Below are 23139 nucleotides of genomic sequence, written 5' to 3'. Positions count from 1 at the left end.
CCTTACTGGCGTATAGGAATCCAACTGATTTTTGAATGTTTATCTTGTATCCTGCTACTCTGCTGAATCTTTCTATTAGTTCCAGTAGATTTCTCGTAGAGTCTTTAGGGTAGAGACCTCTCAACTTTACATTCGACTCTGTGACAGCTATTGCTGTAAGAAGCCACCCTACATCTTCTCCCCACATTTTTTTTTTTAATTGTGCCTTAGGTGAACGTTTTCAGAGCAAAGTAGTTTCTCATTAAACAATTAATACACAAATTGTTTTGTGACATTGGTTGCCATCCTTGCAATTTTTCAACACTCTCCCCTTCTCGACCTTGGGTTCCCCATTTCCATTCGTCCAGTTTTCCTGTCCCTTCCTGCCTTCTAGCCTTTGCTTTTGGGCTGGTGTTCCATTTAGTCTATACATGGTTGAACTATGTGTTTTATTGTTTGTCTTATAGGCCTGTCTAATCTTTGGCTGAAGGGTGAACCTCTGAAGTGACTTCACTACAGAGTTAAAAGGGTGTCTGTAGGCCATATTCTCAGGGTTTCTCCACTGTCTGTCAAACCAGTAAATCTGGCCTTTTTTATGAGTTTGAATTTTGTTCTACATTCTTCTTCCACTCTGTCCGAGACCCTCTGTTGTGATCCCTGTCAGAGCAGTTGGTGGTGGTAGCCAGGCACCATCTAGTTGCACTGGACTCAGACTGGTGGTTGTCTCTAGATTTTAATCTAATTATTTCTCCCCCTTACCTCCCATCCAGTCCTCGCCTGTTGACACCAGCATCATCTCCAGCACTCCCCTGAAACTGCTCTCAGCAACAACACCAGCCTTAACTTGCCTGACTTTTGGTAAAATCTGAACCCATTGCCTCCCCCTGCCTTCTTGCATCATTCTCTACTCTTAGCTTTTGAGCCATGTGCTCTCAGTTCTCCTTTTATGTTGCTGGAGTTTCTTTTCTGCTTCCCTAACAGGCTCCTGTTCCATGCCTATCTGTTAAATGCTGCTTGTCCTTGAGATTCTGCTCTTAGTGGTCTTCTCTCTCCACACAGCCTCCTGGGTGACCAATCCCTGCAGCCACCATCTGCATGTTCATGACCTCCCAGTCTAGAGCCCAGAACTTGCTGAGTCCTGGAGCAGTTACAGTCAGCTGCCTACCAACATCCCTACTCAGAGATCCCAAAGGCACCTAGAGTCAACATGTCCATGACTGAAGGTGCCACTCTTCTCCTGCATTATTCCCTAAGTACATGGTCCCTCCAGCACCTTGTTTCACAAGCTGGAAATGGAGGTGATATTTCACTCTCGTTCGCCACATCCATGCCACCATTGGGTCCTGCCAACTGCTGATCCGTTTAGGATTAGTCCGGTGCCTTTTCCCTGGCACAAACCACCCTCAGCTTTTACCTGGACCCAGCTCTGGTCTTGTTGCCTCTAGTCTTGTCCCCCCGCCTCCAAAATCCATTCTCTACTCTGCAGCCATTTTTACACCTACATTGCATGTCTTCTATGCGCCGGGCCCTATACCACACCACTACCCTAAATCATCAGTGGCCACTCCTTACCCTAAAAATACAGTTCGAACTCTTTAATATGGCTACCAAATTCTAAGGAAGCCTGGCCCTGCCTGCTTCTGCAGAGCAATCTGTTGACACCACCTTACCCCTGCCGCCACCCCCATGTTCCCTGGTGGCTGGGAGTCCCTGACTCCCTCCATGCGCACTCTCTCCCTCATTCCTTTTCTCATGCTGTTCTTCCCACGTTACCTGGAATTCTCCTGTCCTCCTCTCTGGCTAGCAAGCCTGTAGACTTCAGCTTAGAAGACACTTCCCAGGAAGCCTATAGGTTGTATAATGCCCTTCCTAAGGGCCGCATAGCACTCTGAGCTTGCCTCATGAGAGCACTCATCACGTTGCTGATGGCACTTTCCTGGTTTCTCCGTTAGACTCAGAGCCTTGAAGGCAGAGGCTGCGTTTATTCATCATTGTATCCCTAGTGCCCACTAGCACCTGGCACATAACATACAGTCCTTAAATATTTTACCCATTCGATGAGGGAATGGATCCATTATATTGCATGCATTATACATTTATTGAGCATTACTATATCCCACATACTAAAAGGAAGACAGAAGAAGAATTGATGCATTTGAATTGTGGCGTCGGCAAAGAATATTGAATATACCATGGGTTGCCAGAAGAACAAACAAATCAGTTTTAGAAGAAATAGAACAAGAATGCTCCTTAGAAGCGAGGATGGTGAGACTTTGGCTGACTTATTTTGGACATGTCATCAGGAAAGACCAGTTGCTAGAAAAGGACAGCATGTTTGGTAAAGTGGAGCACCAGTGAAAGTGAGGGAAACCCTCGATGAGATGGACTGACACAATAGCTACAGTAATGAACTCAAACATACCAACCATCATAAAGATGGAGCAGGACCGGGCTATGTTTCCTTCTTTTGTACGTATGGTCACTATGAGTTGGAGTCAACTTGACAGCAGCTAATAATGACATACTTAATAATTCAAACTTAATAATTCCAAATGCCAGAATTCTTAGAGAAAGGGAGCTAGAGAAAATTCTTAGCTCTGGTGCCCTTTAGGTTATAATCTATCCTGGAAGTGTGTGTTTCTGTATAGTTAGGAGTTTACCATTTAGGTGCTGTTATGGATAGAATTGTGTCCCCAAAAAATATGTGTAGTAATTCCTTACACCTATATTTGTGGATGAGGAGCCCTGGTGGTGCAGTGGTTAGAGCGGTTGGCTGCTAACTGAAAGCTTGGAGGTTTGAACCCACCAGCCACTCCAGGGGAGAAAAATGTGGCAGTCTACTTCCATAAAGATTTACAGCCTTTCGTCTGGGGTCTTAAAAGCTTGCAAGCCGCCATCTAAGATGCATCTATTGGTCCCAACCACCTGGAGTAAAGGAGAATGAAGAACACCAGAGACACAAGGAAAGTATTAGCCGAAGAGACAGAAAGGGCCACATAAACCAGAGACTTCATCAGCCTGAGACCAGAAGAACTAGATGGTGCCCAGCTACCACCAATGACTGCCCTGACAGGGAACACAGCAGAGAGTCCCTGATGGAACAGGAGAAAAGTGGAGTGCAGAACTCAAATTCTAGTAAGAAGACCAGACTTAATGGTCTGACTGAGACTGGAGGAACTCCAAAACACATGGCCCCCAGACTTCTGTTAACCCAGAACTAAAACCATTCCCGAAGCCAACTCTTCAGACAAAGAATAGACTAGACTATAAGACATAAAATGATACCCATGAAGAGTGTGCTTCTTAGTTCAAGTAGATACACAAGATTAAATGTGCAGCTCCTGTCTGGATGCGAGATGAGCAGGCAGAAAGGGATAGGAGGTGGCTGAATGGACGCGGGAAATCTGGGATGGAAAGGAGGAACGTGAGGTCACAGTATAGAGAGAGCAGTTAGGGTTACATAACAATGTATGTATAAATTTTTGTATGAGAGACTAACTTGAATTGTAAACTTTCACTTAAAGTACAATAAAATAAAATTAAAGAAAAAAAGATTTACAGCCTTAGAAACCCTATGGGGCAATAGTACTCTGTCCTATAGGGTCACTTGGAGTTGGCATTGAGTTTGGCAATGAGTTTGGTTCTTTTTGGGGCAGGGTGGGGAAGGGGATACTTGTAGATAAAATCCCATTTGAGAATAGGGTTTTCTTTATTATGTTAATGAGGCCATATCATGTAGGGTGTGTCTTGAATGATCCCCTTTGAGATACAAACCAAGCTGATTAGGCAGAGAGGAGCAAGCAGAGATGTGGGAAGATCAAAGCCAAGCCACATGGAGACCTCCAAAGAACCAGAAAACAGAGGCTGAAGAGACAAGGACCTTCCCCCAGAGCTGACAGAGACAGAAAGCCTTCCCCTAGAGCTGGCGCCCTGCGTTCGGACTTCTAGCCTCCTAAACTGTGAGAAAATAAATTTCTGTTTGTTAAAGCCACCCACTTGTGGTATTTCTGTTGTAGCAGCACTAGATAACTCAGACAAGTGCTTTTACAGTACTTACAGAGCTATCTCATATCTGCCTTTTCAAGGGCCATTGAGGTTCATGTAAGTCACCCCCAGACTGCAGGGTGGTCTCTATCTCTTCAGCCCTCCTTTTCTTCTCTCCTGTGGGTGTCTGCCTTGTACTTTCCCATCACCACCTCGAATTCTGTCAGAGACCTCGCTGTGCCAGACTATTCCAGATGAATAAGGCATCTCCCCTCAAGCATCTTTCCTCCTTGCAGCTTATTTAGCATTCTAGGTCTCCCTAATTGCTGCCTGTCTTGACTTCAGGACTTGCCCTTGAAGTTGTTGTTTTTCTGAGTCACTGCTGTCAGCTGCTTTTGTGTCTGACTTGCCTCTCCTAAAAGTGGAGTCCAGAAAAAAATTGTAGTTCATTCTCATTGCAGCTTCTATTGGTTGGGGGCTTTGCTGTTTTCAGAGCCTGCTGACAGAGTGCTAGGCCGCCTGACAGACAGGCCTGGTTAACCCAGCTCTGCTGGCCCACATTTGACCCAGGAGAGGCTCAGGAAAACACCCCTCCCTGGACATGTACCCACATAGCATCGTAGCTCCTGTGAACCCTTTGAGGGTAGGGACGATGTCATGTTCATCTTTGACCCCTTGACGCCTGACACAGTTTCTAAAATAGAGGAGGTATTCACTATATGTTTGTGCAATTAGCGAAAGGAAGAGAGAGAAGGAGAAAAGGAAAAAGAGGGACAAAATTGAGAATGAGAGACTTTTCCAGGACATCAAGAAGATGATTGGTTGATTGATGGATAGATAGAAAGACAGATGCTAGCACGTCATCTCTTGCTCCTGGCGACCTTATGTACAACAGAATGACATGTTGCCAGTCCTGCGTCATCCTCACAGTTGCCAGTGTGTTTCCGTCCACTGTTGCTGCTGTTATGTCAATCCATCTCGCCGAGGGTCTCCCTCGCCATCACTGGCCCTCTACTTCACCAAACATGATGTCCTCCTCCAGTGATTGACCTCTCCTGATGATGTGTCCAAAGCAAGCAAGTCAGACAATGTTTTGTTGTAACTCATAAGGTTTTCATTGGCTAATTCTCAGAAATACATTGCCAGGCCCTTCTTCCTAATCTATCTTAGTCTGGAAGCTCTGCTGAAACCTTTCCACCATGGGTTACCCTGCTGGTGTTTGAAATATTGGTAGCATAGTTTCCAGCATCACAGCAACACGCACATCACCATAGTATGACAAACTGACCGATAGGTGGTGAATCAAGAAGTTTTTATCAAGAGGTTGGATGGTGTCAAATGGAGGATTTGGTAAATGGGCTTGTTGCTCCTTCAGTAGGTATGAAATTTCCTTCCAAGGAGTATCTGATGTGCTGGAAGAATCTGATACCTTAAATACTGAAATAAATACCCCAAATTTGGAGAGTGTTCAATTTGGTAAGAAATAACATTAAGATAGTTATATAACAGGAAAGCTCGCAGAGTACTCTTAAAGACTATAGCTATAAGGAAGAAAAAAAAACAGCCTTTGAAAGAAATCCAAGGTCATGAACAGCTGTGGCAGTAGCTTCTTATTAACAATGCATTTTGAATTGAAACTCAAACTGTATAGATTTGAGTGTCCTATCATCTTCTCTCTCCCTGCCCCTGAAGCTGTCCCATCCTATGTTGCTAGGTTTTAGTACTGTTAAAGTGTCTGTTTTTCTCTTCCTCCCTTGATACATTGACTCCACTTGGTATTGATTTTAGAGTAGATGTTAAATGAGTTTTATCTCACATGCCAATTTTAATAGATTGTTTGTGGTTTACTGGAGTGTTAAGAAGGATTCTGTGGCTGTATCTGAGTTCAGTGGGGAAAAGTTCCATGGAAAGAAGTGGAGGGGGTTGGAGAGTAGCCATCGGCATGCCAAAAATTTACAATACCCGATCTAGAGGAAAGTAAAGTGAAGAGAGCAGGGAATAGCTTTCTTAAGGCTTTGACCTAAGTAAGAGTCAACTGAAGTTGTTTTAATTTTCATTTTCATTCAGAGTGTGAAACCATCAGTTTTCAAGTCATGTTCTACAGCAGCTTGAATGTAGCATCCTTGTGAACAGAGAGAAAAAGAGAGGTGACCCTCTTAACAGTGTTTAAACCTTTCCTCTACCTTTTGATATCTGATACTAAGTTGGACTCCATGACCACAGAGAGGAGCTAGAAGTCCCTCCAGTGTAAATATTTTCCAGCGGTTATTTTAGAGGCAATTTAAGCTTCTGAAACTTGAGCCACAACTGGAATCTCCTACCTTAGCATAGGAATTGCTGTCTATATTAATAACCTGGAATCTAGAGTTGTACGTTGGGAATCAGAATGTGGGCAAGCATGGCCAATATCTTTGACCAGCCACCAGGCTCATTTCATTAATGGCAGTAATTTTTTATAAATGCACGTAGCATCTTTCACTAAAGGAGAATACATTCAGCAGTCTTGTTTGAAGCATTCTTTTCCAGATGGAGAATCTGAGGCATGACCTATGATTTTATCCATCCAGGTTGGTGGTGGTGGTGGTTAGCTGCCATTGAGTTGTCTCTGACTCATGGTAACTTGATGTACAACAGAATGAAACATTGCCCAGTTCTGCCTCATCCTCAGAATTACCGGTATGTTTGAGTCCATCGTTGCAGCTCTTATGCCAGTTCGTCTCACTAAGGGTCTCCCTCGGTGTCACTGGCCCTCTACTTCACCACACATGATGTCGTCCTCCAGTAATTGACCCCCTCCTCATGATAGGTACAAAGCAAGCAAATTAGACAGTGTTCTGTTGTGATATGCAAGGTTGTTGTTGTTCTTGTTTTCCTAATATTTTGTTGTGTTTTAGGTGAAAGTTTACACAATAAATCAGATTCCCATTCAACAATTCATACACAGATTGTTCCCTGACATCAGTTATAGTCCCTGCAATGTATCAGCGCTCTCACCATTTCCACCTCACCTGCCCCGCTTCATCCATCCAGTTTCCCTGCCCCTCCTTGCCTTCTCATCTTTGCTTTTGGGTAAATGTTGACCATTCGGTCTCATATAGTTGATTGTTTAAAGGAGCACATTCCTCAAAGGTGTTATTGTTTATTTTTTAGGCCAATCTAATATTTGGCTGAAAGGTGACCTCTGGGAGTGGCTTCAGTTCCAGGTTAAAAGGGTATCTTAGGGCGATAGTCTCGGGTTTCCTCCAGGCTATTATCAGTCCAGTAAGTCTGGTTGTTTTTATGAATATGAGTTTTGTTCTACATTTTTCTTCCTTTTTTTTTTTTTTTTTTTGGCTTTAACAAAGAGAAATTTATTCCCTCACAGTCCAGTAGGCTACAAGTCCAAACTCAGGGCATCAGCTCTAGGGGAACGCTTTCTCCGTGGGCTCTGGAGCAAGGTCCGTGTCATCAATCTTCCCTTGGTCTGGGAGCTTCTCTACGCAGGAACCTCAGGTCCAAAGGACGTGCTCTGCTCCCAGCACTGCTTTCTTGGTGTTATGAGGTTCCCAAGTGTCTCTGCTTGCTTCTCTCTTTTATATCTCAAAAGAGATTGGCTTAAGACACTATCCAATCTTGTATAGCTCATCAGTATAACTGCCGCTAATCCATCTTATTACATCATAGTAATAAAGTTTATAACACATGAGGAAATCATCAGATTACAAAATGGTACACAATCATACAATACTGGGAATCATGACCCAGCCAAGTTGACAGATATTTTTGGGGGACACAATTCAATCCATGACACATGGTCTAATGTATTCTTCTGTAACTTTTGCTCATACCTGCCAACTTTTGAGCCTTTTGTGATTTAAAATACTGGAGAATTTATTGGTATTTATCCTTTTGAATGCACCTTGCTCACCTCATTTTTCTAATTGTCTAATTTTATTTATAAAAAAATATGTTTATGCTTTACATGTAGGTAAAAGTATGCCCCCTTCTTCCCATTGGCTGTGATTCTCTTGCTTCCATTATTATTTGAGGAATTCTACCCAATGGACACTCATTAGGTAACTATCTGCCCATGGGATTTTCAGATAATTAAGGCAGCATCCCTCTCTTCAAGGAGCTCATTGAGGAGTAGGCCAAACTTCAAACCCAGTTAAATAGAACATAATATGGAGAGTGCTATAATAATAACAACAAAACCTACCATTTAAATCTTGTCTCCCTTAACAAATATTTTTTTTAATTGTAGTTTAGATGAAGTTTACATTTCAAGTTAGTCTCCCATACAAAAATTTATACATACATTGTTATGTGACCCTAATTGCTCTCCCCATACTGTGACAGCACACTCCTCCTTTCCACCCCTGATTCCCTGTGTCCATTCAACCAGCTCCTAACCCTTTCTGCCTTCCCATCTCACCTCCGGGCAGAAGCTGTCTGTTTAGTCTCTTGCATCTACTTGAGCTAAGAGGCACACTCCTCACGAGTATCACTTTATGTCCTACAGTCCAGTCCAATCCCTATCTGAAGAGTTGGTCTTGGAAGTTGTTTTATTTCTGGGCTGATACAGAATCCGGGGCCATGCTTTCCGGGGTTCCTCCAGTCTCAGTCAGACCATTAAGTCTGGTCTTCTTACTAGAATTTGAGTTCTGCATTCCACCTTTCTCTGGCTCCATCAGGGACTCTCTGTTGTGTTCCCTGTCAGGACGGTCGTTGGTGGTAGCCGGGCACCATCTAGTTCTTCTGGTCTCAGAAGTCTCTGGTTTATGTGGCCCTTTCTGTCTCTGGGCTAATGCTTTCCTTGGTGTTCTTCATTCTCCTTTACTCCAGATGGTTGGGACCAACTGATGCGTCTTAGATGGCCACTTGCAAGCTTTTAAGACCCCAGATGCCACTCACCAAAGTTACATTTTTCTCCCATTCTAACCGGGACCTTCTATTATGTCCCTGGTCAGAATGGTCAGTGGTGGTAGTCAGACGCCATTAAGTTCTTCTGGTAATCCATAATGTTTTCATTGGCTAATTCTCAGAAGTAGATCACCAGGCCTTTCTTCCTAATCTTAGTCTGAAAGCTCCACTGAAACCTGTTCACCGTGGGTGACCCTACTGGTATTTGAAATACCAGTGGCCTAGCTCCCAGCATCACAGCAACACGCAAGCCACCACAGTATGACAAAATGAAAGCCAGTTTGGTTAGGGCAGAGTGAACACCCAGCGTCCTGTCCGTTAGCTCTGATCTTGACTACATTGTTGTCACTGATGCTTGTTTCTTGTAAGCCTTTACAACTTTTATTGTACTTCCCAGAGCGGCTTTTAAATAAACCATCGCATTTGGTTGGACAGTGCCTACTTACTTGTACAGAGAGATGGTAAAGAATTCCGAAAATGTCGATAAACCTGATCATGGGCCTTACCCCTTCTGCAGGAGGCACATGGGACAGGAGGGGCTCATGTCTGCCCTGGGGAGCCTGGCCAGCTCAGCGGGAGCAGGGCACAGTGAACAGTGACCCTACCAGGTTAGGTGGAAGTGGGGAGTGGGTTAGAAAAGAACATCGTGACACCAGCAACAGCACACTCACTCCCTAAGGAGTTTCCTTGACTCTTATGTGTCAACCAGTATGCTGGTGAGCCCAGCCCAGGGCCCCCTCACAGCCTCACTGTGTCAATGGGTACCTCAAACACAACAGGTCAGAAGATGAAAACTACCTCCCTATAAAACCTACAGGTCCCTGGGTGGCACGGACAGTTTGCACTTGACTACTTGCCTAAAGGTTGGCGATTTGAACCTACCCAGTGGCTCCATGAAAGAAAGGCCTAGCAATCTGCTTCTGTAAAGACTACAGCCAAGAAAGCCCTACAGAGCAGTTCTACTCTGTAACACATGGGGTCGCTATGAGTCAGAATCAACTCGATGGCAGCCAGGTATGAACCCTGCACCACTTCTGAATTCTGTCCTCTTGGTTGCTGACTACAGTCTGGGCTCAGGCCCCTAAGCTGGAAACCAGGGGTCTGCACAGCTTGTGCCCTCTCTCTCCCCCGCTGTCACTCTCTGGGTCGCTTTCAACTCAGCTCCCTCCCCGCATGGCAAAACTGATCCCTCCTCCAGGAAGTCTCTTCTGACCTTCTCTGGGCTGGGCTTCTCTCTGCAGCTCAGCACATCCACTTTGCACACTGCGGTCTGGTCTGACCGTGTCCTCTGAGAGGCTGTGAGCTCCGAGAGCAGGAATTGTCATAGTCATCTGGTGTCCTCAGCCACCTGCACACCGTAAACCAAAAAAAAAAAAAAAAAACTAAACCCGTTGCTGTTGAGTCAATTCGAACTCACAGGGACCGTATAGAACAGAGTCAAACTGCCCCATAGAGTTTCTAAGAAGCGGCTGGTGGATTCAAACTGCCAGCCTTTTGGTTAGCAGCTGAACACTTAACGACTGTGCCGCCAGGGCTCCACTGCACACAGTAGGGCTTGATAAATGTTTGGTAAACACCCAAGCAGAGCCTGGGCAGGCCCTCTGGTAAGCAATGATTTTAGCTATTTGCTCGTTGTCTTCAGTGGGACATCAAGTGAAGATTAATACTGAACTTGGCTTACTGGTTTCTTCTTTAAATTCCTCGGAATTTGTGTGAATTCCTTACATAAAGCAGCTGTTAATCAATTTAGAGTTTAGAAAGCTTTTTAATAGTTCTGAAATGGTAATTTCGATTCAAATACAAGGTCACCTTAAGATGGGAGGTGAAGTAGTGATGCAGGATGAAATTTCAAACCTTTGTTCTTGTGACTTCTGTGACACTCGGTGACATGAAAGGATTTGTTTTCAGGCGTGGTTTTCGTTTTATCTTACAGCATCAAGCTTCTAGCTGTGCAAGAACTACTTGACAGAGAGGCCTTGGAAAAGGTAAATGTTTTGCTCTTCCTACCCCACATTTACAAACTTGGAGCCGAAGTCCCTGAAGAGATTGAAGGCTTTTCAGTGCCACACAAAAGTTGGTCTGTTATTTTGTATTCCTAACAGCCAGTGGGAGTCCCTGGGTGGTGCAAACAGTTAACATGCTCACCTGCTAACCAAAAGATTAGAGGTTCAAGTTCACCCAAAAGTACCTTGGAAGAAAGACCTGGTGAGCTACTTCCAAAAAATCAACCATTGAAAACCCTATGAAGCATAGCTGTACGCTCACACACGTGGATGGGGTACCCATGAGTCAACTTGATGGCTGGGTTTAACAGTGAATCTTGCAAAATTGTAATCCAGACTTACCACATTGTTCATGTTCCACTAACATAGACTCAACCTTCCTTGGCTCCTTCAGGGTTGTGGGGAAGGCAGAGCCTTGCCCTGCTGTGGGGCTGTAACACCAGGAGCTAGACAATTTCCGTGTGTTAGCTAGCCACTTCACACGTGGACCCCTGCTTCTCACCCAGCTCTACTTGGTGTGTGTTATCATCTTGTTTATGGATGAAGGGACAGAGGCCCAGCGAGGTTAGAACCTGCCCAAGGAAAATGAACTCAGTGGCAGAGTCAGGATTTGAACACACATAGTTCTGTTTCCCAAACCAATGCTTTTCTGTTGAACAAGCAAGTTCATGATTTTGAGTCCTCTTTTAGGCTATTTCTGAGGATTGGGAAACTCCCTCTCGATGCCCAAACTAATTTTTTACTGTGCTCTGGAAGAGGTATGTCACATGTCTAGGCTTTCTGTGTTCAAGTCAAGCTCGCAACTGGGAATCCTTTCTTGTGGATTCTGTGGGTGAAGTAGGGTGCGCTCCTTGGTGAAGCAGGCTGGGCAGGTGCTGAGGCCAGACCCCACGTGCCCTGCCCTGGCTGCACCCTCTCCGTCCCCACCCCCGTAGGCTTCCTAACTCATACCAAGTGGCTCCCCTGGAGTAGTGTCTTAGTTTCTTAGTGCTGCTGTGACAGAAATACCACAAGTGAGTGGCTTTAACAGACAGAAATTAATTTTCTCACAGTTTAGGAGGCTAGAATCTGAATTGAGGACACCAGCTCTAGGCAAAGGCTTTCTCTGTTGGCTCTGGGGAAGATCCTTGTCTCAGCTTCTCTAGCCCTGGTGTTCCTCGGGTTCTTGGCTCTCTCCACCTGGAATCTATCTTTTCCGTATTTGTGTTGGTTGCTTCTTTGCCTAAGATACACCCTACGCTGATATGGCCTCATGAACATAACAAAGAAAACCCTATTCCCAAATGGGATTACATACATTAGGTATAAACCAAAACCCCTGGTGAGTCCTTGAGTCATGTCTGACTCATAGTGACCCTATAGAACAGAGTAGAACTGCCCCATAGAGTTTCCAAGGAGCAGCTGGTGGATTCGAACTGCTGACCTTTTAGTTAGCAGCCGTGCTCTTAACTACTTTGCTATCAGGGTTTCCACATTAGGTGTAGTGGTTAGGATTCTAACACGTGTTTTTGGGGGACACAATTCAATCCATAATAGGTAGCTTAGGACTTTTCCTGAGTATGTAGCTATGGGTATTAATTAGAATCCATACCATTAACATAAAAGAAAATGGTTAGAGAGATAAGTACCCAAACTACATTATTTTATTTTTAGAATTTAACATGCTCGGATTAGCGCTCAGTCTGCTGGTTGATGCTAAAACGCATCAAGTCTTAAAAATAGGAACGAAGCAGTGATGTGGGGGAGGGGTCTGAGCTCTGGCTCTGTATTTGATGTCCCTTCAGCCTTGTTTCCGTTATGGATAAAACAAGGATAGGGCCGCCTGCCTGACCTCAGAAAGGCAACGTGAGAATCAAATGAGTTAATGTAACAAAAAGACTTGCTAAGTGCCAAAGCACTCTACTCCTGTTAATTCTGAATTACTTATATTAATTCTTAATATGCATCCAGCCATTAAAAAATACTGGGTCCGTCTATAAAGTACATTATTGGACCAGCGACAACATTGGATATGGACAACAAATTAGATGAAAGTATATCAGTGTTACTTTATGGAAGTTGATAACTGTCTTCTGATTATGTAAAAGAATGGCCTCATTCTTAGGAATGATACACTGATGTATTTAGGCATAAAGCAGCATGATGGGTATAACTTGTCAACTGATTCAGGAAAAAAAAAAGAAGTGGGTGTGTATATACCTTGCCCATAGACCCCACAATGATGGAGAAAGAGCAAGCGTGAATGAGAAAGCAAACGGGGTAAGATGCAAATAGTGGGTCAGTCTGCAAAGACAGATGCGAGAGTTCTTTGTAAGTTCTTGATACTTTTAAAAAGTTACCCCCCAAAATTCTCTTCTCAGTATTCATTAAATGAATTGGTTTCACTCCGCCATAAAAACCACCACACAAAGCTGGCAAACATGTGGAGCCTCTGTACTCAGGTGTGTCAGTACAGTGAGAACACAGGCCCTAAAAACATTGATTTGGGTTTTCCGCAGTGGTAATATAAAATCTGGTTTGGGGAGGCTGCGTAGCCAAGCCAGTTAGTGGCCACAAACGGATGGCGAAATGGGGCCAGGGCTTGCTGTGACTGGCAGTGAAGCTGGCTGTGCTGCCCTAGGATTGGATGTTGAAGCTGCTGTGGAGAGGGCAGTGTAGTGTGGAAACTGAGACAGCCTGGGCCCTAAACCTGCCTCCCTCCTTCCCCACTGGTTTGTCTTTATCAATTTTTTATTTATTTATTTTTATTATTGTACTTTAGATGAAGGTTTACAGAACAAACTAGCTTCTCATTAAACAGTACACATATTGTTTTGTGACATTGGTTACCAACCCCACTACATGTCAACACTCTCCCTTCTCGACCTTGGGCTCCCCTCCTGCCTTCTCATTCTTGCCGCTGTGCTGGTGTGCCCCTCTAGTTTCGTTTTGTTTTATGGGCCTGTCTAATCTTTGGCCACAGGGTGAACTTTAGGAGTGACTTCATTACTGAGCTAAAAGGGCCAACTGGATTATCTTTGGTTACTTAGTACCCTCTGGGTGCTTCAGTTTTCCTGGTCTGTAAAATGGGAATCATCATAATTCCCAAATCACAGAGGTTTTGCAAAGATGAAGTAGACAACTCATGTAAAGGACTTAGCACTGTGCCTTGCTCAGTGGCCTCCCGGAAGTTAGCTGCTGCACGTGTTATTTTTCTCCTCCTCCTCCTCCCCATCCTTCTTCTCTCTCTCCAAGTCTGATGATGGTTTTGTACTGTCCCCCCATCTCCATAAATAACCAGTAGAAAGCTTTACAAGATGGTCTGCACACAGGTGCCAGCTGGGAGCCAGGTTATATCCATTTCCTCCTTTTGTTCATTCATTCATTCATTCATTACCTCAGGCACTTGTTGAGCTTTCTGTTTGCCAGGCAAGTAGCAAACATTTCCAGAAAAATTCAGAAGCAACCAATCATCCTGAGCTTGATAACCAGATGCATTTTGAGTGACACACTATTTTTTGTAGTAGGTCCAGTTTATATGTTGGAATAAAATAAGTTCCCCAAAGAGCCTCATGGAAACCCTGGTGGCACAGTGGTTAAGAGCTACGGCTGCTAACCAAAAGGTCGGCAGTTCAAATACACCAGGCACTCCTTGGAAACAGTATGGGGCAGTTCTGCTCTGTCCTATTAAGAGCCTCATGACTTATAGATTCTCTTCCACCTGGACAAGTTGGAGAACCACTGAGAAAAGGTTTTTGTAAACTTGTAAGAGTTTTGCTACTCAAAGTGTGGTTCACAGGTCAGCAGCATCAGAAACTTGTTAGAAGTGCAGACTCTCAGGCCTTCCCCAGACCCCCTGCATCAGAGTCTGCATTTTAACAAGACCCCAGGTGGTCCATGTGCCCTAACGTATGAGAAATGATGCCGTAGAGTATCATTTACCATCTCCATCACTGTTACTGATGAGTCCGTCTTCAGAAAGAACCTATGTGTTGTGTCAGCCTTTTGCTTTCTAGCCAATTAAGCTCTTTTCACCCCAGAACAGAAGATGTGAGCACTATCATTTCCATTTCTAAGAACCCAGTTCTTATCTGTAGTTTACTTGCTTCTTCCTTTTATTAAGAACTAAAAAAAAAAAAAACAATTGTCTCTAAGAACCCAGTTCTTATCTGTAGTTTACTTGCTTCTTCCTTTTATTAAGAACTCAAAAAAAAAAAAAAAAAAACCCATCTATTGTCATCAAGTTGATTCCAACTCATAGTGATCCTATAGGACAGAGTAGAACTGCCCCATAGAGTTTCCAGGGAGTGGCTCGTGGATTCAATCTGCTGACCTTTTGATTATCAGCCAAACACTTAACCACTGCACACCCGGGCTCCATAGAGTTTCCAAGGAGTGGCTGGTGGATTTGAACCGCTGACCTTTTTGATTAGCAGTCATAGTTCTCAATCACTGCGCCACCACGGCTCCTTTATTAAGAACAGTCTTGTTTAATAAGTAGAGCCAACAAGAAAAGCCTCAGACACACATCGTGGAAACCTCAGAACTATTTGAATGCTTTGCAGCTGGACTTTGAATGGCAGCATCCCTTTGTGCTTTGTAATTACTGAGTTCCTGAGACCCCTCCGTGATGGGACTGGTCAGTTCTAGACCATCAGTCCCAACAGTGGGGACATGTACATGTACCCCTCTGGTAAAATGGAAGCTGTTCTGAAGGGGTCATTACCCTCCCAGGCATGTGTGGGTTAAAGCTGAATAGTAGGATATTCAAATTATATAAAACAATATAAAAGGCTTAAAAAAAGAAGAAGAAGCACTGTTTTGGGGCCTTCTAGGAAATAGGAAAGGGGCCCTGGTGGCACAGTAGTTAAAGCACTCAACTGCTAACTGAAAGGTCGGTGGTTTGAACCCGCCAGCTGCTCCGCAGAAGAAAGATGTGACAGTCTGCTTCCGTAAAGATTACGGCCTTGGAAACCCTGCGGGGCAGTTCTACTCTGTCCTACAGTGTCGCTATGAGTCGGCATCGACTCGACAGCAATGAGTTTGGTTTGGTTTTGGTTGGGAGACAGAACTTATTCCTACTAATAGGGCTTTTCCTGCTAACATTAGACATTGTTATTGTGATCTTAGTATTTTAGTTTAAAATTACCAGCCATTTGCCTGAATCGTTACTTACCTAGTTTTAGGTGGGGAGCCGTTTGATTTTTAGAAGTGCAGAGGTTTTGCTGGGTTCCATAGAACAAAGCCACCCCCGGAGGCTTCAGTTGCAGGGCAAGTTCTGCTCCCAGCCTCGCCTCTGTTCAGCTGTGGGACCTGGCAGAGCCTCCCTCCCTGGGCCTTCTTTCTTTATCTATAAAACTGCTCTCTGTGATTCCTTCCCACATTAAAACTCTTAGGTTTCATTTTTCAGTGTTGATCCTTGGTCATTGGGAAGAGGGGAAAATCTGCCCTTTTTACGCTTGTTTTTAAGTTATTTTCTCTGCTCACTTTTCCCCAGTGGCCCTTACTGAGTTTGGGGGGCCAGCCTTCATGCGGTTTGGCCCTGTCATTGTTAGTTGCCATTGAGTCATCTCCAACTCATGGCAACCTTATGTACAACACAAAACGTTGCCCAGTCCTGCACCATCTTCTTGATCCTTGGTATGTTTGAGCCTATTGTTGCAGCTATTGTATCAATGCATCCCATAAAGGATTTCCTTCTTTTTCGCTGACCTTCTGCCAAACATGATATCCTTTTCTAGCAATTGTTTTTTCTTGATGACGTGTCCAAATAAGCAAGATGAAGTCTCACCATCCTCACTTCTAAGGAGTGTTTTGGCCATACTTCCTCCAAGACCACCCATCAGTTGTGCTGTGCTGGCTTGCATGTTGTTAAATGATGCTGGAAACTATGCCACTAGTATTTCAAATACCAGCAGGGTCACCCATGGTGGACAGGTTTCAGCAGCGCTTTCAGACTAAGACAGCCTAGAAAGAAAGGCCTGGCAATCTACTTCTGAAAATTAGCCAATGAAAACCTTATAGATCACAGCAGAGCATTGTTATCTGCCCTACTCACCATCAAGACATGCTTTCTGGGAAGAGATTAATGGTGAGCACGTGCCCAGTGACCCTGTGACATGCACGTTTCCAGTTTTCACATCTTTAAGCTGTTTGTCTTACTACAGGTGCAATAAATTGGGGAGGAGGCTGAGGTGCACCTGGGAAGGTCAGGTCTCTGAATTTTTCTTCTCCCTTAACACTACATAAAGCCAGTCCCCAGACTAGTGACAAGTGGTCTGTTGTTTATTTAAAAAATAAGCTATAAGCCATACAATCAACATTCTGTTTATCCACCAACTTCTTGGTTTAAAAAATTGTTACAACTATGAGCAGATGATCTAATATGAATCAATGACAGGACATATGACATTGATTGTGAAAAAGTGTTTTGGATTTAGATGTGCTTTCTGTCAAACATCCATTAGGTACAAGAAGAGCAAGGACTTTCTCTGAGAAGGATGCACATCGTACGATGCTCTGTTCCCTTTGCTTGAACAGTGGAACCCTTTTGTTTTTCTGAACTTAAGTCACACAGACTTGTTCCCAGGCTTTTTGAACAGGCCCATCAAATGCCTTTAAACATGGCATTGCATGAAAGGAAATAAAATATTGGTACAGCTTGATTTAGAAAGATCACATTTCAATGACCCTTTCAAACAGCTTCCTGCAAAACTGCAAACAATAGTTTGGCCACTGACTCCAGCTGGAGGTCACCCTTTCCCTGGTATGGATGGAGGGTGGGGCACCCAGCTGACGTAACCTGAGACCAAAGTCTGCCTGGAAAGCTACTTGTGTGAACCGAGCTGGGAGGCATAGACCACCCATGAGTGCATGGTCATTGCCTACCGGAGCCTTCCTAGACCACAACTCTGCTGCCAATCAGAAGCCCACTGAGTTCATGCTTTATCCACCTAGAGCCTGGGCTCTGAGGGCACATAGACTGTGGTTAACTCAAGCTCTACCATTCACTGTTGGGTGACCTCTTGGGCAAGTTACTGGTAAGCCTCAGTTTCTTGATCTGTAACGTGGGGTTGTAATAATACTGTGGGGTTTACAATGAACTTTACCCAAAGGATTTGGTCTTTGTTCTTGGTACATAAGAGATAACCTCTAAAATCATGGAATTTCCCCAGTGATTGAAATCTTTGTTATCCACAAGTGCTCCAGAACATACCTGAAGGTTTATGCTAATGAGGTAACTGTTGTTTGATGGCTGGCCAGGCCAGAAAGACCCACCATGCATTATTAGCCTGACCTCAGGAGAGGGGATGGAGGCTGGAGGTTGAGTTCAACCACATGGGCAGTGATTCAGTCAATCATGCCTACGTAATGAGATCCTAATAAAGACTCTGGACACAGAAGCTTGGTGAGCTTCCTGGTTGGTGAAAGACATCAGTGCTTGGGAGGGTGACGCATCCCTTTTTGGGTCATGGAAGCGCAGCATTGGGAACCCTTCTAGACCTCACCCTTTGCATCCCTTCATTTATATCCTTTTTGCTATAATAAACTTTACTCTTAAGTATAGAGCTTTTCTGAGTTCTATGAGTCATTTTACAGAATTTTTGAGCCCAGGGTGGAAGGTAGCGGGAACCCCCAAATATGTAGCCAGCAGGTCAGAACTGAGGGGGCCTGGGAACCCCTGAACTTACGGCTGACTTGTAAGTGATAGTCTAAAGGACTGTGCCTTTAACTTGTGAGATCTGACCCAACTCTGGTAATTAGGGTCAGAGGAAGAAGTATTGTATTTGTAGTTGGCGTCAGGGAGGATATTTAGAAGTAGAGGTAGGTTGTGTGTTGCAGAAGGCAGACAGACACAGACATATACAGACAACCTTTATAATCTGTAAAGGGTTAGATTAGCTGCCCTGGGCAGATCAGGATTAGCCCCCTTGAGTCCACTGAGAGAGTTCTTCATCACTATGGAGAATGAAGAGAGAAGGTAAAGAACTGTCTCAGGGTGGTGGTGGTTCACTGGGCATTTAAATAGGCAGAAAAGTGTCCAACATCAGGCTCTTATCTGAGACTCTAACTCGGAGATTTTTCAAGGCCTCCGGTAGCTCTGGCAGGAAATCACGAGCCAGTGGAGGGCTTCATGGATAGCAGTACTGACCCTGATGGGCATAGGCCATACCCACAGTCACCTTTGGCCCTTTCTTCAAGCCCCCCATCAAAGGAAGGAACTGACCATGGGTTTGAGAAATCTTTTTTTGGTATGGATGAAATTGAACTTCTGACTTTAGATTTTCCAAATAGTTGACAATTTTTGAGGAATCCTTAAATAGTATTCTTGGATGGGGACATCACCTCATGTGGAAGCAGGGCCTCCTGGTACTTTTTTAGAGGTGACTTCAGTCTGTTCTCAATACCTAGAGACCATGCTGGTCCTTCGGGGGAACCATCCCAGGGGATCCTGTATTGAGATTCTCTGGAGGAGAGGGCACATCACCCTGATAGAGGGAGTCTAGCCCTTGCTGAACCTTCAGAAGTAGTTTATCTGCCCTTGTGGTGCACATAAATTCATTTCTCATCAGTTCCTCTGGTCAGTCTGGTGAAAGCTGGAGGTTGAGAGCCTCCTTTTCCTCACTTTCATCCCTGTCCCCCTCTGGTTGGTGTGCCCCCACCCCAGCAGGGGAGTGAAGGGGCAGCTAACAGCACGCTCGAGTTTGGGGGGAGATCGAGAGCAGCAGAACGCAAGCTCCTCACCTCTCAGGTTTTTAAAGTGAGTTTTTTATTTTTCCATACAAATATACTTTATTTTGATTGCATAAAATTTAGAAATGTTTAAACAGCAAAGTATTATAAACAACATAACAGAATAAAAAGAAAAACAAAATGAGAAATAATTTCTTGCCAAATTCTAACTCCTCAGATTAATCTATGAATTTACAGATCAACTAATGAAAATACTAATAAGTTTAGCTGGGGATGTGGTTGTCATTGATTTAGTTTTTTTTTTTTTTTTGCTTTTTTTGTTGTTATTTTTAAAACCAATCAACATTTATTGAGGTAAACAGGAGGATACTTGCACAAATTTCTTATCACAGCTCATAGAATATAGAAATTTTCTTTAATGTTTCAAATGTCTCCACTTGGTCATGTCAGACTTCAAATATGGTGTAAGTAATAGTGGACCAATTAATTAAATTATGATGCAGAACTTATATGATCTAATGCTAGAGGGTCCAATGAAATGGATATTATATTCTTAAAAGTTATATCAAAATGATGTATATTCTGGAAACTCTATCTTAGGAATTGTACTTACTTGAAACTTCAGTTGAAGAGCAAATGCAGCATCAATTAAGTAACAGAAATTAAACTAAAAAAATCAAAATTAATTGAAATTCACCAAAAGCACAATAAAATAAAATATTATTAGGAAAAAAAATTTAAAGAGAGAAAACACATCAGATGTCCCGCAGTGCTTGTGAATGTTCAGGAGTTGGCTGCTGTAAACCTGGATCACACCTCCACATCTCCCTGGATCTCTGTGCCCTCACAGCTGACCCCTTCCTGTTCCCCTGGACACCAGTTGATACAGGAGATGGCATGACCCTCTTGACCCATTACCTTGAGCTGCATGTGGAAGAGCAGGCACAAAGGAGCCACTTTGAAAATCTGGGTTTCAAATTCTCTGTCTTAGTTGTGTAGTGCTGCTATAACAGAAATACCACAAATGGATGACTTTTACAAAGAGAAGTTTAATTTCTCACAGGCTAGTAGGCTTAGCAGTCCAAATTCAGGGCATCAGCTCCAGGGGAAGGCTTTCTTTTTCTGTCAGCTCTGGAGGAAGGTCCTTCTCATCAATCTTCCCCTGGATTAGGAGCTTCTCCGCGCAGAAACCCCGGGTCCGAAGGACATGCTATGCTCCTGGTGCTTCTTTCTTGGTGGTATGAGGTCCCCAACTCTCTGCTAGCTTCCCTGTCCTTTTGTCTCTTGTAAGATAAAAGGTGGTGCAGGCCATACCCCAGGGAAACTCCCTTTACATTGGATCAGGGATGTGACCTGAGCAAGGGTATTACATCCCACCCTAATCTTCTTTAACCACAGGCAGAGATTATGATTTATAACACGTAGGAACATCACAAAATGGAGGACAACCACACAATACTGGGAATCATGGCCTAACCAAGTTGACACAAATTTTGGGGGGACACAATTCAATCCATGGACACTCTCATTCTGCCAACTTTTACCTGTTGTGACCATTTTTTTTCCTTGAGTTGTTGAGCTTTCTCTTGGTCAACATAACTGCCTAAAAACTTTCTTTAGCCATTTTCTCATGGGAGCTAATCTACCTTTGGTTGAAGGAAATGGTGCTTTTCAGGTGTTTCTCCAGCTCTGCAGCTGTCTTCCTGTAGGAGTCAAGGTGTCAATGTGTAAGGATGATATTTTCATACAGTTTGGGAGGTTTCTTCTCTGTTTCTAAGCAGTAATTTTCTTCCTCCATTGATTGTCTGCCAAGTTGAATTTCATGTTCTTCATGTAGTGTAGGCAGTATCTGGAGCTTCAGCTGAAGCTTTGAATCTCACTTTCAAACTCTGCATTGTCATGCTGTAAATATGCTTGCTCCTGGTTGGAGCCTTTGGATTTGAACTGTATGTCTTTGGTCTTATTGAAGTTTTCAAGCACTCTTTTCTGTTACCTCAATACCTGCATTCTTTCCTTCCATTCACTCCCTTCTTGGACAAGTAGCTTTAGGCTTTCTTTAAGCTGAACATTTCATCAAAGCTATTAACTGTTCCCCTTTGATGTTTTACTGTCTTCTGAGACACCTTTAAAATGGTTTTGGCCTCAGTCACTTGAGATGGGAGGGATTTTGAAGCCTCCCTGCGTGAATTTGTCCTTCAAGACAAGTCATTATCACTCTATGAGATGAAATTTTAGGGAACTCATTTTTGTTCTCTGTCAATAAGGTCTACTGTATCCTCCAGTGATATGGTGGATCTGTTTGCATCTTTATCAAGTGCTGCTAAACACAGACTTCATAAGTTCGGAGGAGTGGGCTTCACTTCGGGTAACTCGAGGGATTCAAAGGCTTCTGTGATCACTCTAATCTTCTTGCCACATAATTTTTCTCTCAGTCTGTAGGTTGTCTCTTCACTTTGTTGATGATATCCTTTGATGCACTAAAGTTTTTAATTTTGAGAAGTCCAGTTTAGTTTTATTGCTCATGCTTTTAGTGCAATATCTAAGAAACCATTGTCAAAAGCAAGGTCCTGAAGAACTATGTTTTGTTCTAAGAGTTTTGTGATTTTTAGCCCTCATATTTAGGTCTTTTATTCTATTTGAATTAATTTTTATATATGATGTGTGGTAGGGGCCCAACTTCATTCTTCTGCCTGTGGAACTCCGTTGCCCGAGCATCATTTGTTGAAGAGACTATTCTTTCCTCATTGAATGGACTTGGCACCCTTGTTGAAAAAAAATTAGCCATGATGTATGATTTTATTTCTGTACTGTAATTCTATTCCTCTGGTTTACAGATCTATTCTTGAATCAGTATGACACTGTTTTGATTACTGTAACTTTACTATAAAGCTACATTTAAACTTTACTACATTTGAAATCAGGAAGTGTGAGTCTTCCTACTTTGTTCTTGTCTAGTAAGTCCATTATCTAGGTTTCCTCAGGGATATTTCTTTTGCTTTCTTTTGTTCTTCTGAATGAATTATCCTTCCTGTTTATTTATATGACTTGTGCTTTTTTATTGAAAACTGGACATTTGAATCTTATAATGTGGTAACTCTGGAAATCAGATTCTCCCCTTTCTCCAGTGTTTGCTTTTTGTTGTTATTGAAGGCTGTAGGTAGTAGTCCATTGGTTTAGTGACTTCTCGTATCTATTTTTGCAACAACTTTTTTTTTTTTTTTTTTTTACTATTTTTCTGTAAACATTTTATTGAGTTTTTGGTGAAAGTTTACACAACAAATTAGGTTCCATTTGACAATTTCCACACAAATTGTTCAGTGACATTAGTTACATTTATCACAATGTGTCAACATTCTCTTCAATTGTGTTGTTTGTTGCATTTCCAGTACTCTCATTTTCCTGCCCCCTTACCTTCTCATCTTTGTTTCTGAGTAATTGTTGACTTTTTGATCTCATATTGATGATTTTTAAGTACCAGTCTGCTATTTCTGTAAAAGGTGATCTCCGGGGATAGGTTCGGTTCTAGGTTTAAAGAGTGTCTCAGGGCGATAGTCTCATGGAGTCCTCTCTTCTCTACTGTTCCAGTTTGTCTGGCTTT

General features: G+C 43.3%; 1 protein-coding gene across 1 annotated transcript in view; it reads left to right on the top strand.

The window, feature by feature from the left end:
• EEPD1 (endonuclease/exonuclease/phosphatase family domain containing 1) overlaps positions 1 to 23139 on the top strand; it is a 161650-nt gene that overhangs the window by 84006 nt on the left and 54505 nt on the right. Inside the window, exon 2 of the mRNA XM_004385306.2 lies at positions 10799 to 10850. Coding sequence (XP_004385363.1) covers positions 10799 to 10850 — 52 coding nt within the window. The remainder of the gene's footprint in view (positions 1 to 10798; positions 10851 to 23139) is intronic.

The sequence above is a fragment of the Trichechus manatus genome, unplaced genomic scaffold, assembly GCF_000243295.1.
Source record: "Trichechus manatus latirostris isolate Lorelei unplaced genomic scaffold, TriManLat1.0 scaffold00137, whole genome shotgun sequence".
Taxonomy (NCBI): domain Eukaryota; kingdom Metazoa; phylum Chordata; class Mammalia; order Sirenia; family Trichechidae; genus Trichechus; species Trichechus manatus.
This window is presented reverse-complemented; position numbering and strand designations above follow the sequence as displayed.